General features: G+C 40.9%; 1 protein-coding gene across 3 annotated transcripts in view; it reads left to right on the top strand.

Annotated features, from left to right (window-relative positions):
• Positions 1-467: 467 nt before the first annotated feature.
• Positions 468-14,192, top strand: part of banp (BTG3 associated nuclear protein) — a 31,984-nt gene continuing 18,259 nt past the window's right edge. The window contains exons 1-11 of one of the 3 annotated variants that reach the window (XM_061076301.1): positions 468-553; positions 2,191-2,269; positions 2,550-2,659; positions 2,790-2,989; positions 3,221-3,310; positions 3,443-3,615; positions 4,953-5,192; positions 6,683-6,841; positions 9,511-9,629; positions 10,813-10,884; positions 13,214-13,258. In XM_061076301.1, coding sequence (XP_060932284.1) covers positions 2,200-2,269; positions 2,550-2,659; positions 2,790-2,989; positions 3,221-3,310; positions 3,443-3,615; positions 4,953-5,192; positions 6,683-6,841; positions 9,511-9,629; positions 10,813-10,884; positions 13,214-13,258 — 1,278 coding nt within the window. In that variant the 5' untranslated portion in view covers positions 468-553; positions 2,191-2,199. Of the gene's footprint in view, positions 577-2,190; positions 2,270-2,549; positions 2,660-2,789; positions 2,990-3,220; positions 3,311-3,442; positions 3,616-4,952; positions 5,193-6,682; positions 6,842-9,510; positions 9,630-10,812; positions 10,885-13,213; positions 13,259-14,192 lie in introns of those variants that run through there. The other 2 variants (XM_061076302.1, XM_061076303.1) reach the window with 2 other exon arrangements.

The following is a 14,192-nucleotide window of genomic DNA, read 5'->3' as shown; positions in this document are numbered from 1 at the left end:
CAAAATTTGTAAAATTTTACATTATATACATTATATTGATATTGTTGTTAGAATTTTTCAGTCAGTTGAGATAAATCTTGAGGAGAAACATTTTGGGTTGTTTTGTGTCTGTATAGGCCTACTATAAAAAGCACTTTGCATTTTTAATTTTGGTACTTGTACTTTTACTTTTGATACTTACGTACATTTCAACACCAGATACTTTTGATACTTGAGTACTTTTAATATGAGCGACTTTAAGACTTTTACTCAAGTCATTTTCTGATGGGTGACTTCTACTTTTACCGAAGTCACTTTCAGGTAAGATATCTGTACTTTTACTCAAGTATGGCTTTCAAGTACTTTATACACCACTGACTGTACATCAGTGAACACGATCCCACAGCCTCGGAGCCGGACCGGGACTCGAACCCGCGGCCTCTCGGTGTCAGGTGACTGCTTCGGCCTCGTTCCACTGAACGAATCGACGAGCACGCGGAGGACTCATCTCTCGCGAGGAACGGCGCCGTTATCGGAATCTCTACAAACACCACGAGAATTCATCATTCACACGGTAATATCACCCAATCTGTACCGGTACGTGTGTGGCGTGGCGGATCAGCCGCGGAGCGAGACCAGGATTGAGTCTCTATTTCTCCTGAGTGTTTAGGATCGTTGCTTTGCTCCTCCGAGGCCTCTAGGCCCCGGTAGCATGCTAATCACCACGCTAGCTTAGTCCGTAGCTCCAGCTTCGACGTTACAAAGCAAAGCTTCTAACGTCCACACGCTGCTAGGCTAGCTAGCATTAGCTCGTCGGTTTCTCACCGGCCTGAGCGCCTATGCGGTGGTTATAACGTGTTTGCTGACCGGGATAAGACATTTAATTCACCTCGCAGCCATGTACGCGCCAGTTGTTTGTTTTATTTAGTCTTTACACACTTTATATCGCCAGTTACCCCTCCTCCCCGCCCAGTTAGCTTAGCCACCGCTAGCATTGGATTCCCAGGACAGCGGCAGTAAGCCCGGCTAGCTCGACTCCTCCAGCACTGTGGGGTATTTGTAAAAGTCTTAGTTTTCGGTGGAAGCATCGAGGGGAAGCATTGTTGTCCGACTACAGCTGCAACCCACCGGGTGTCCCTGCTAGCACCGGAGCTAACGCTAGCTGCTGTCACTGTCAGTCTCAATGCACACGACCCTGTTAGTATGAAGTCAGCTGTTGTCATTCATATAGTGACATGTTCTTATAGTGATTATCTATAATCCATGTTTACTGTGTGGTGGATGGAAATATGCAAACACAACTAAGCATAGAACCGGTGGGATGAAGCCATGAGAGGACAGACACATGATGAGTGAGGACAACTGTCTCTGAAACGCCCAGTGACTGTCCTTGTGTTTGGTATCGTCTCCATCTGCTCAGGAGACGATCCCTGCACACAGATCATCGTTCAGTTTATATTACACTCCGAATTTAAGTTGGTTACTGAAATAAACACATTCAATAAAAATATGTCATGTAAATATATTATGTGTTTGTCATTGTATTTCCATAAGTTGACTGACCTTGCTTCAGCCAGTATTAGCCGTCAAAAAAAGTCTTCTCACTGTAAAACTTCTGTCTAAAGAAGCAAATTAATTCAAACGTAAACTCAAATAAACCACTAGAAGAGTTGAATGCACAGTAGTTGGATTTATAAAGTGGACTTTGCTGAACTGATGCATAGAAATGAGTTTTTGCTCCTTTTAGTTTCATTTGCACACAATATTGATTGCATTATCAAAACAAAGTTTAGTTACATTCAAACTTTCTCTTATGAAGAGGGCCTTATTTTAGTTATAACGGTAAAACATTTAAACAAATGGGATATTAGTGGCACACAGAAAAGTACATTTATATTTGCACTGTATGCAGTTCATGGATGTGTTGGGTACAGATAATATAATACAACAACCATTCAGAACATTACATAAACATTACTTAGGACCAGTAAAGTGTTACATTCAAATAGATGTGTTGGGTTTTTCTTGTCATGAAAGAACTTTCTGAAATATCCCCAAAGCATATTTGAGATAACTTAATTTGTGTAAGAAGTTACATTTTAAGTACAACAGACATCAATAGACAACAACAGGTGTTTTTTATTTTACCTTTTAGTAGCATGTCAGTAAAGAAATATTTTCATGTTCTATTATTTCTATATGCTGTATTAGGTGTGAACAATGTCGGAGCAAGATTTGGAGGACATTGTGCAAATAACAGTGGAGGACTTTAACCAGGAGGACCGAACAGGTAATCTAATCGTTGTGGATGGATGTTGACATTGTCATCACTTCTTGACCAAATATGATTAGGTGTCTGGCAAGTGATGTTCTATTAAACATTTACTCAACAATTGTAACAGTATTGTAAATTCTGTAGATTTGGCTGTAGACACTCTTTAATATATCCTCAGATTGAAGAAGGACACACAGCCACTGTCCCGACATCCCATAGCGAAATTGATAAAAACAAACATAGGCTGTCATGTTTTGTGTTGAGGTTTGTTGTGTCTCTGCGTGATTCTTGCCAGACTTGCTGGACAATCATGAAAACGATGAAGAAAGGCCTCAGAGGAAAAAGAGGAAATTAAGCACCAGTCAAGAAAACAACAGCAGCAACCAAGACTTATCTTTTATTAAGGTACAAACTTGAATAATGGACATTGTGTAAAGCACAATTTTTTTCTTCTTCATATTTTCACATATAATGGAAGAAATACAAATGTTGGGGATAAATTATACATTTGAGATCTTATTCTCTGTCTTTCAAGAACCTGTTTTTTTCATTCACCACATCAATCAGCCAGCGACTGGAGGGAATCGAGTCCAAGTTACAGGCTCTGGATGCCACGTGCAAAGCCCTTGGACACAAACTGGACAGCATGGTGCCCTGTCCCAAAAGTCCTATCCAGGTCTCTATGGTTGCAGGGTCACCTCAGGGGGCCACTCAAACTTGGAACAAAGTGCGATGGTAAGCTACGAATGTTTGCCCACCAACACTTTTTAAACCACTAGAGTGCAATCCACCGGAGATGAATCAGAATTAAGTATGTGTCGTTTTCTTACAATGCTTTTAGTCATTTTTGCAAATCTGTATTATGATCTAGGAGAACAGCAGAGCCACATTGCTTAGGGTTAGTTTAAACAGCAAAGCAAAAATTCCTGTGCGTATTTATCATTGATTTTTCAACTCCTTACTCAGTGTTGTTCCACAAACAAATGTGATCGTGAGCAGTGAGCACCCGAAGAGCTCTAGCCAAGAGGACACCCCGCTGGAGAATCTGCTCAGCAAGTGAGTGGCTCACATTTACATTTCTAGTCTAAATGTGAAAAAGGTTTTTCTCACTTCTTCCGCCAAGGTGCCCACAGCTGTGATTTTAATCTATGTTTGATCCACTGATTGTATATTTGCGTTTCTTCTCAGCACTGTGACGAAGCGGCGGCATAACACGATTCTGGTAAAGGTGCCGGGTCCTGATGAGAGTCAGGACGAGCAGGAGAGTGGTTCCGAGGCCAGTGACACAGTTTCCAATGGCGGCCATTCCAACAACGCTCAGAGTGGCCAAAATGTCACACTGATCACGCTCAATTCAGAAGGTACAAAATCCCAGCTATTGATAAACACACACTCACTCACTATCACATTTGTGTATGAAACAACACTGGAGGAGGTGTTGATAACCGCCACATATGCATGTGAAGTATGTCCCTTGCTTTCTTTTAGATGGATTATAATAACAATATTTGCTATGTTTCAGGCAAGCAGGGAGGGCTTATCTATACTTGTCTTTTTTTCAGAACTGAATATGGATCTTATACTTTCATGGTACTCTTAACGGTGCTTTTTTTTTCTTGTATGATTCAGTCTTGTGTGTACAGTTTTTACAGCAAAAGAAAGAGCTAAAAAGTCCAAATCACTATTATAGACTTTTATGGTGCGGTAGTTGTCCAGGAGCCACCATACCACTAGATCTGCCCCTGCTTTGAGTGATTAGAGACTGAAACTGTGAAATTCTGACCATTTTAGATTGAATTCATTAGGTCATCCATCAGAGTCAGCTGGCTAATGGCTACTGGGGGTCTCGGCTGCTGGCATACGAAACATACCTGGGCCAACAGCACACAAACAACTTAGGCCCCCCCAAGCCAATTAAATACTCAAATGAATGAATTAAATATCATATCTCCTCCTGGTGGAGAGAATGATTAATGATTTATTTTGGGGGCCAAGTTTCTACAGTGAGACAAAATGTGACTCTTTCTCATGGTCCCTGCATTTAATGAAAAAGCAAACTGTTGTAGTGTGTCATGTTCTGTGTCGGAGTGTAAGTGTATTGATAAATACTATAATAATGATAATTTTTCAGTAATATAACATTTGTTAAGAGTTTTGTTTGCGGTCCTTGATGGTTGGGTTATTTTCAGTGGACTGAGGAAGATCTTGATTTCCTTGGAAGGGAGAACATTCTTTTGTTTATTTGTTTGCAGCTTTGGGTTACCATGACAAAATAATAGTAGTCAGCATTATTTAGAACCATGTGCTGTTCCGAGCAGTGTCTCTAATGCTGTGTCTGTGTCTTTGTGTGGCGGTCTTAACATTTAACAATTGCACTGAGAAAACAGCCAAACCACATACTCTGCATTTTAATATCTTCAATAATAACATGTGTTTGGCCATAATCTATGTAGTTTCCTCTTACTGCCACATGGGTGTGCTGTTGTATTGTACAGTGCAGAGTACAGGATCTCAGTGACTGTACCAGTGTAGTTATCTCTGAATCTATACATACCATAGAGTGGTTATATTTAGCTTTTCTTCAGTGAAAAAATGGTAGGTGGCCTTTACACACTACCCCAGATCTTTGCCCATGAACCGACTGCATGTTTGCTGATAGAGCTGTGTAGCTGTAACTGTTCCTCCTCCTGCTCTCTAGATGATTATCCAGAGGGCACCTGGCTGGGTGATGAGAACAACCCAGAGACGCGAGTTCGTTCTCCGGTGTCTGCAGCTGATATGCTCCATATCAGCACAAACTGCCGCACAGCAGAGAAAATGGCTCTGACGCTGTTGGACTACCTGTTCCATCGGGAGGTCCAGGCCATGTCCAATCTCTCTGGGCAGGGCAAACATGGCAAGAAGCAGCTGGACCCGCTCATGATCTATGGCATTCGCTGTGAGTCCTGACATTATAATATCTGTCCATTGACAAGTGCATAAATTTCATGCCAAATGCTTCACTTTGTGAAAACATTATTGCATGATAAGTTTACAAAAAGTTTCTTTCATGAACCAGCTGCCAGCACTGGCAGATCCTCTCAGAGCTAAATCCTTCTTTGTTCACTTTATTGGCAAAATGACGCACCAGTATCTGTCAAGGCGGTGTCTACTGACAGAATTTTATCTCACGATTATTATAAGATTTCCTCATAATTCAAATTGGACTAATAAATATCACTCAGTCGGAGTTTAAAGCCTTGCCGCCTTGTAGTGATAAATGAACTCTCCGAGACCTTCCCACATCTCATCCCCCCCGTTCCATTACAAAGCGGCACTGAATTAAACACAGAAATAGACTGCAGTGTGTATTCCCAAGGCAAGTTATAACAACATGCATTCATCATTGCACACACGCATTAATGTGCAACACATTTTATAACATACCAGACTCTAAACGACGAACACATGTCTGTTAGAAAGATCCTAATGGAGTCACCCTCAATTCACTGAACTCTTTGATTCCTGATTAAGCAGACTCAAAGGTTGTGATGGTAGACAGATGGATATTTGTGAAGTTTCTCTTGTGATATACATATATTTATAGGGCTCATATTGCATTTTAAAAGAGAGGCTCTATGCTGTAGCCTATGCGAAATAGTTTATCTTGTGCCCCCTGCAGGGGATTTACAAACATTTGTATTCTCGGTTATCAGTATTTCCTGTCAGCAGTATGGGTGTGTGTAGTTACATTCAAATTTGACCTGACATAGAAGAATTCTGAGGTTGGAGCAGTGCCAGGTGGCTTTTGGGTGACTCATTCCGCCTGCTTAAAAAAGGGAAAAGGAATTAAGGAGCACCTGCCCTGCCTGCCTGTACAGGACCCATCAGGTGTGTAAGGGCTGCCATACAATGCCATCCGACTATGCACAGATATGCATCAGCTCCACATCTATCTCATTTTCTACCCTTGGGCTGTTGCTGCGTTGTTAATTTATGTAGAAATGAGCTGTCAAGCGACTCACCCTCTTTAAACACTTCATAACACTGAGGTAGACAGCCACCAAATGCAGCTGCATCCAATCTCCTCTGCATATATCTGCACGGAGGGAGGGATGAGACACACTCGGAGGCCTGTGTTAACACTACTTTTTTAAAGGGTGTGGACTGTGGAAAAGAGGACAATGTTTTCTTCCGTTTTTATACATATAGTTTTTATGTTCTTCAGTTTAAGTATACATCCATTCTAGAGCCCAGCTGATACTGACACAAGTGGGTAAAACATTTCTGATACTGATAATCATCATTATACATATATACAGATTAAATGAGCCCATAACCAAGCAGGAATCTAACTCTGAGGAAAAAGGAACATGTTGAAACCCTGAAACTCACCAATCATACACTAACTAATGACCTTTGACCTTTGACCTTTCCATCTACCCACAGGTCACCTGTTCCACAAATTTGGCATCACTGAGTCAGACTGGTACCGTATCAAGCAAAGCATTGACTCAAAGTGTCGCACAGCCTGGAGACGCAAGCAGCGCGGCCAGAGTCTAGCAGTCAAGAGCTTCTCCAAACGCACACCTCGCAATTCAGGCACAGGTAAAGTATGGACTCTTCACAGCTGTTTTGTTGAGAAGAAGATTTATTTTATTTAGAATTACTCTGTGAGACCTCCCTAGATCTGTATCCCACAAGCATGGAACGTGCTAACTGCGATGTGGTGGTGTTTGTGTGCAGATAAATTGTTGTGAACACAATAACCTCAAGAAAAATACATAATTGCAACTTCATGTTTACATCCCGTGTGACACTGAACAGTGATGACTTGAGTTGTTTATTTGTGCCTTTGAGTAATTAACATGTACACTAAGGACAACTTATTTTGTTCAAACTAGTGCATATGATTTAAGATAATGACTTTATGTCATCAAAGAAAGAAAAAAAAGGACACAACAGCAAAGAGAGAGAGAGAGACACATGTTGAATTCTTAAATGACTTATGTGAAGATGTTTTTTAAAGTAACTTTCCAGAACAAAGCTCAGTTTTACATTTGGTCCAGGAACATATTTACTGTAACATCTTTATCACAAACATATCTAAAAAAAAACACGCCTGAAGGAAATATGGCTGCAGAGAAAGTGAAATAGAATTCCTGAATCATCCCATTTCCCAGATCCGAATAAGTAAATATTACAATCAACACAAAGAGTCATGCATTATGTCCTCACAGGGTATATATGACTGGTGTGAATTCCAACATGTTGAAGCAGTCTGAATCTTTGAAATCTTTGGACCTTTCTGACACGTTCCTTGTGAAATGCTGTGGGAGTGAGCACATTTACATTTATCTCTGTGGTCTGAGGAAACCAAGAGATTACGTTGCTACGTTTCTCTGGTTGTTTGATAATCAAGCAAGGTGCACAGCATTGGAAGACCAGAAAGAGAGACATCTGCTTTCCTTTTCCTTTGCTTACAGGCCAGTGACGCCACCACTGGTTTTCAGTTTCTATTGGTTTTAGTGGGGCAATGTGTGACATCAGTTGGCTTACAGTGTTGAAACTTATTATCTTTGTGCCGTCATCAAATGAATTTCAGATTCTTTTCAACCTTGATCTGTGAAGTTAAACCAGTGTTCAACAAATCAGAAAAGGAATGGATGCAAGTGTTTATGTTCTGCAACTTGCAGGATGTTTTCACTCAAGTCCTATCTGCTTCTCAACTGTAGCTGCCAAAGCTCTATTATGATTCTGACAAAAGTTTTCTTCAGATTGCTCCCAGTAACGTTTAAATAGTTAGTTCACCTTGACACTTTTCCTCAACCCATGTGCAAATGTTCCGTTAAGACTGAGCATCAGTGTTAAAAATAAAATGACAACATTGAGAGGAGATAATAATAGTAAATTAGTGAAGGTCGTACCAATATAACAAATTTATCATAATTTTCAAGCCTTAAAGAGATGATTTCATAGCAAAATTAAAGCCATCGACTGCCCTATGACTGAGAGGAAGATAAGTCCGTCTGTCCTGCCAGCTAGATCCTCACTGAAAATGCCCTGAGAAAAGTCCTGAAAAATGAACTCTAGAAGAGAGTGGGAACTCTTGACAGTGTGTATTTCTGCAGATGGTTGTAATCTGCACACAATGCTTGCTGTCCCTCCCTCCCTGTGAGCCATCACCTCTCACCTCTGACCAGGGAAAAGTTAGACTGCAGGGGAAACCCAAATATCCTGTGAACACACACTAGTGAGATCCTGCCTTCTCGGGGCCACACACCCCGGTGTGTACAACACAAATACGAGTTCAGATGGTGCATGCACAAACATGCAAAGACACACTTTACACAACCATTCATTCCTTTATCTGATTACATGTTAAGTGGCCGGAAAGAAGCGATTATTCTGCCTTGAAAAGCATTATTTACCAGTGAACCAGCCAGTAGTGCTCCGGCCAAAACTAGAGTCTCTACAAGCCACCTGCGTCCTCATCTGGCAAACAAAAGTACTGAGGATTATTTCCATAAAACAGTGCATAGCTTTAATAATGAAAGACGGGAGACAGCCCTACTTTTCAAAGAAACATAACTCAAAACAGAGGGATTGAGGTGCATGTGATACGAATACATATACATATCATTTAAAGCCAAATCTCAGCAATGATAACCGTTGCATGGTCTGTTACAAGAAATTATCTCAAATCCCTTCAGTCCTCACTTTTCCCAAATGGTCTTTTTATTGCTGCCCTTTTTGAAGTCAGAGAGCAGAGGGTGTAATTTTACGGCCTGTGGTGTAAATGCCACTGTCGCTGAGTGCTGTGCCATCGCTGACTGCTGACACGGTGTCTGCAGGTCACAGGCGTGCTGCGGAGGACGATGTGACGAATCCATGCAGGAGCTTTCAGACCACTTGTGTGATAGCGAGTGTTTAGACTGAGGCCTGTAGTTTGTGCTTGACAGCTAGACCATGAGTGTTTTTGGATGCTTAGCTGAGGAGTTCTTGTTGTGTGTTTAGGAGTTGGATGAAGTATAAACACATTGTCATCCAGCAGATGGCCTAGTAATCAGCCAGGTTTTTTTTAATATGAGGTTACTGAGTCCCCGTGCGTGATTATGTGTGGGTGTGTGTGAGATTGTGTGTCTGCCTGTGTCTGCGTCTTTAGAGACCTCATTCTCGATATGATGTATGCTGCAATCACTTGCACAGTATTCCTGACCTACTTCCACTGTATACTTGACCGCATCAGTGACAACTCTTCTTGTCCTCCTAACCAGAGGGAGGCATCACAGAAGAAACCCAGATTGACGCCGCCACCCAGCAAACCTTGCACTACACACTGGCCAATCAGCAGGTCCAGTTCCACCGTATTGGCGAGGATGGACAAGTTCAAGTGGTGAGTTTCAGACATTTCATCCCTTATTTTTCCTCTGAATCCATAAGCAAATATTCTTTGTACAAGTAAACACAACACATAGATACAGATGTCCATGTCTCTTTCTGTGGCTGCTGTCATAAGTAATCCGTTGAGCAGGATACGTAGTGTTTGGGGACAGATCATACCTCCCACCACATTCTGTATTGTTTATGTGACACACTCTGCAGTTATGTAGTACAGCTTATGTCAACGAAGGAGTGGTCAATGCACTGGGACCGAATGACCTTGTACAGCCGCCGTGGTCAAAAGTCACAAGCCCACAACTGCATCATATGTGGGCTGAGGAAGAGGAAGGAATTCGATGTCTCATATAACCAACCACCCAAATTATCGAATTTTGAGGAACAAGAGTGGAACTGACAACTTAACCTGTATGACCTGCAGTTGATCTTAAGATATCGAGCACTGCGTGTGTGGAATTGATGAAATGTAACACTCATTAGTTGAATGAGAGCAACTTGTCTCTTTGTCGTGTTCCATTCTTTTCGTGATAAATACAGAGGGTGTGGGAAGTTTGTTATGTGGGTTTTTTCCTCGAGAAAAGTGAATTAGATCATCTTGTCCTTGAGGTACAAGTGCATGTGTCTAACAAAAAAAAAGTAGCCCTGATTATTACAGCCTTGTTCTACTTTGAGAACATTAGAGGAGCAATTTCTGCTCTGCACCTGGACTCAATGGTGCATACACTATGAAATGTGAGCTCAACATAATTTACAGAGTTGAGTATCTCTGTTGTTAATAGGTTGCTGCATGATGCATGTTTTTGGAGGCAGCGATGATAAGTGTCTCATCTGATAAAGGAAGGAACAGGCGTAAAAGATAGAGGGCGGACAGATGGGGAGAAAAGGAAGGCAGAAGGTGGACTAGAGGGAGCTCAGTGTGCAGTAACTACAGATAAAGTGCACATGAGGAGAACATATATGAGAGTTGTTAATACAGCAGAGGAAATCAAGCAAACTTACCGGCAGTGACTCACCGCTGCAAACATAATTATAAAATTGTATAATAGTTTTAATAAATGTAAACGGTACTTATGATAAAAGAAACAAACGCCATTACAAGTTACATAGTCATTCATTGATCATGTTTTTGTTATTGTTCCAGCTCATTTTGTCTCTCATGGGTCATCCGTCTTTTTCAGATTCCACAGGGTCAGTTGCACATTGCTCAGGTGCCACAAGGAGAGGAGGTGCAGATCACACAGGACAGTGAGGTAAGATGTGTGTCTGTGTTTGTGTGAGAGGGAGAAAGAGAAAAGAGAAACAACCAACCACTCCTTGTGTTCAGTCATTCTTCCTGTTGTATAATGTTTCTCAGCCACTCAGGGGAATTTGTCTCCAGACAAAATATAAGATGTAGAAGTGGTTTGCTCTGAAGAAAATTTGGGCTGTGATTATTTTTGGCCATAAATCGTTGGTTTGAATTTCACCAACATGAAATCGAAACATTTTTTATGTTTATTATTACATTTCTCAATAAAACTGGCATTTATGACAATGAATTAGAGCTTTTATAACTTTGATACATTTATTTATGATTGAAAATACATGGATCAAGGTCATAATGTTATTACATTTTTATGCAGTAATATGATGTCCCCAATACCTGAGCTTATATATATAATAAATTTGTATTAGCAAGCAGATATCACAGTGCTATTAAGACTCAACACACCTACTTGAAAGAGGTCTATGCTTTACTGAAATCACCAAAAGAGAAATATGGGCATGATGTGATTATGTTTTCAATCACAATTACTAACCTTTCTCTTTTGGCAAGATACTTTTGTATATCTTTTTTGTTGGCAAGCTGTGGAAGGCAAGAGCACTTGTATAAGTTCTTCTCTTGAAGCTTGACAACTATTGGCACGGATTCTATTCCTTCACACACACTGTGGCTTTGTCACACATCGTCAGAACTCATATGAAATACGGCTCTTACTAAAACACAGTTTTTAATGTACCACTTTACCATTTATAACGTTATGTTATGTGCAATACCCTTTGCCTTTTCCAAATCACTGAACATCTTGTTATTGCAGAGCTCACATTTTGTAAACTGTAAGCTAGTCTACCTTTTAAAAAGAGTCACACGGATCAAAGTTATTTGTCTAATCTGTCAAATAAATTAGGTTAAATTCACTGAAATATTTATGTGCCCTTTGCGCCCTGTGCATATCCGTGTGCCAATATCTGTCCCAGTGAATGCACCCGAGCCATACCTAACAACATTAAAGTCATCAGCAGATGTTTGGTGAAGAGCATCTTAATGTTTATATATCCATCTGCTTACGCATGAGGTTATAACTTTTGTTTATATGTAATGCCCAGATGTCTCGTGTCCCCTCACCAGACATCTCTGCATGCACACTCAGTGTTGTTCTGCCAGTTGAAATCAGAATCGAATTCCAAACCAAACCAACTGCTGCAGAGGAATTTCCATGTCAGCATTATTGTTAACGATTTAGAGGATGTGGGAGAGAGGTTTATTTCAAGGCGCCAGCCTGTGTACAGAACACTTACACACACACACATAATCACATGTATCACATGATAGATGCCACACATGCATGACAACCTGAATATTATACAGATGCAATCGACACCATGACCTAGTGTTTTTCTCATTTCCTCTTCAGTTGTGCTAAAAGTTGCTCAGAGGGACAAATGCACAATTGAGGGAGAGAGCGAGTGAATTGGAGGCAGAAAAGCTCTTAAGCTTTTCCTGCTCTTTGTGGCTGAGTCCAGATATTTTTTTCTCCTCTCTCCTTCCCATTGCATGACATTGTTTGTTTTTTGGAGTTCAAAGCTTAGCAACGAAATCCCACTTCTCCAACTGCCACTCGCAGAGTATGTTTTCATTAGGAACGGGCCTCTTTCATCACAGACATGGGTTTTAGGGTGCTTGAAAAGGAAATGAGCTGTTTGAGAGATTACACTGCTCTTGGGCCATATGGCCGCGCAGTCAGTGCTTCATACATAAATGAAACTACAATTAGCAAGAAAACCGCTGAGATACGGGGTTGACTGAGCTTGGCTTTGAGGATATCCTCGTCTGACCGTGTAAATGTCACTGCACATGTTCAGAGTTCTTTATGATGGTCATTGCATCTTAACCAGACTGTGATGGGCTTGTGTCTGTGCAAATGTCCGTCTGTTTTTGTTTAGCTAGAAGTCTCTGTGCAGCCAGAAATGACAAAACAGATGTAAATACGAGGACACTGCATCCACTTCTCTTCCTTATGTCCTAATGTGTAAACACACGTCTGCCAAACCCTGCATACCCCTGTCAAAACAGTTCAAAAACTTCTCAGATATTGACCCTGTCTTGCAGCACACTGTGCACATGTGAGGGAGGGGCCCACTTTAGATCTATTGCATGGCTTCAATCCCTCTTTGACAGTGCAGGTCTCAGTATTCTTTTATCCATGTAGGTGAGGCGAATAGGAATATGTAAAAGTGGGAAAGGTTTTACCTTTGCAAGTTTAATAGCTGAATAATTATGTCGACCAGCAGTCATGACTTTTTATTTCTCTGTTGTAGGGAAACCTCCAGATCCACCAGGTACATGTCGGGCAGGATGGACAGGTAAGAACACATTTCTATTAAACTCAATACAAGTTTGAATACTCATATTGGCATCTTTCCATACTTTGCTGCAAATCCATTACTAGCACAGACTGGATGACAGTATTTTTGTATATGTCTGGTTTTGGTGTTAGAGAAATGACTTTGGTCAGCCTCATGCATTCCTCCTCATATCTTCCACAAGTGATTCATGTTTCCCGTTGTCGTAAACCCTCTGGGATGTATGAGCAGACTCTTTGTTCCTCTGATTCCGCAGACATGAAGAAACAAAGACAGGCATCTATATTATCTCATAATGGCACCAAGTACCTCACTAGTCCAATTAGAATGAGTGATACTACTTCAGTCATAAAAGCATTACACACAACTCCGAATCACAATCACATATTCATGTTTTTGTACCAGGATTTCAATCATCTCACTTGAAGTGATACTGTAGCTTTGGCTCTCTTCGTTCATTTCGGCAGTGGTTTCTACAAAACAGTTTTTCTCGATTTATTTGCACAACAGTTCAAACTATGCCAGTGTTTGTTTTACCATGCGAGTGCGTCTGGCAGATGCTGAATATTTCTGCCATTCAGGGTAAGGAAGCTTGTCGACTTCTTGTATTGTCGTCACCATCATATCCTCTGTTGTACTGTCGCTCTGTGAGGGGGGCGGTGACCCCTGAGTGTGAGTACGGAATATTTTTATGTAAAATGACTGTTTAGTGAAGAAAATATCATCAGTAATCTAATAATTTGGTATTTGACTGGAGAGATTTTCGTTTTGACCTCAGGATTCACTGATCATCTAAATTTCCCTCATGGTTCTGTAAAAACCTTTCCCCAAATGCATCCGTCAGTTATCATCTCAAAGAATAACTCTGTAATACTTATATGTAGCTGCCAGGAAGTCTGAAGTCTAATGGTTATGGGGTTTTCAGTTTTATAAA

The sequence above is a fragment of the Limanda limanda genome, chromosome 8 (genome assembly GCF_963576545.1).
Source record: "Limanda limanda chromosome 8, fLimLim1.1, whole genome shotgun sequence".
Classification (NCBI taxonomy): domain Eukaryota; kingdom Metazoa; phylum Chordata; class Actinopteri; order Pleuronectiformes; family Pleuronectidae; genus Limanda; species Limanda limanda.
This window is presented reverse-complemented; position numbering and strand designations above follow the sequence as displayed.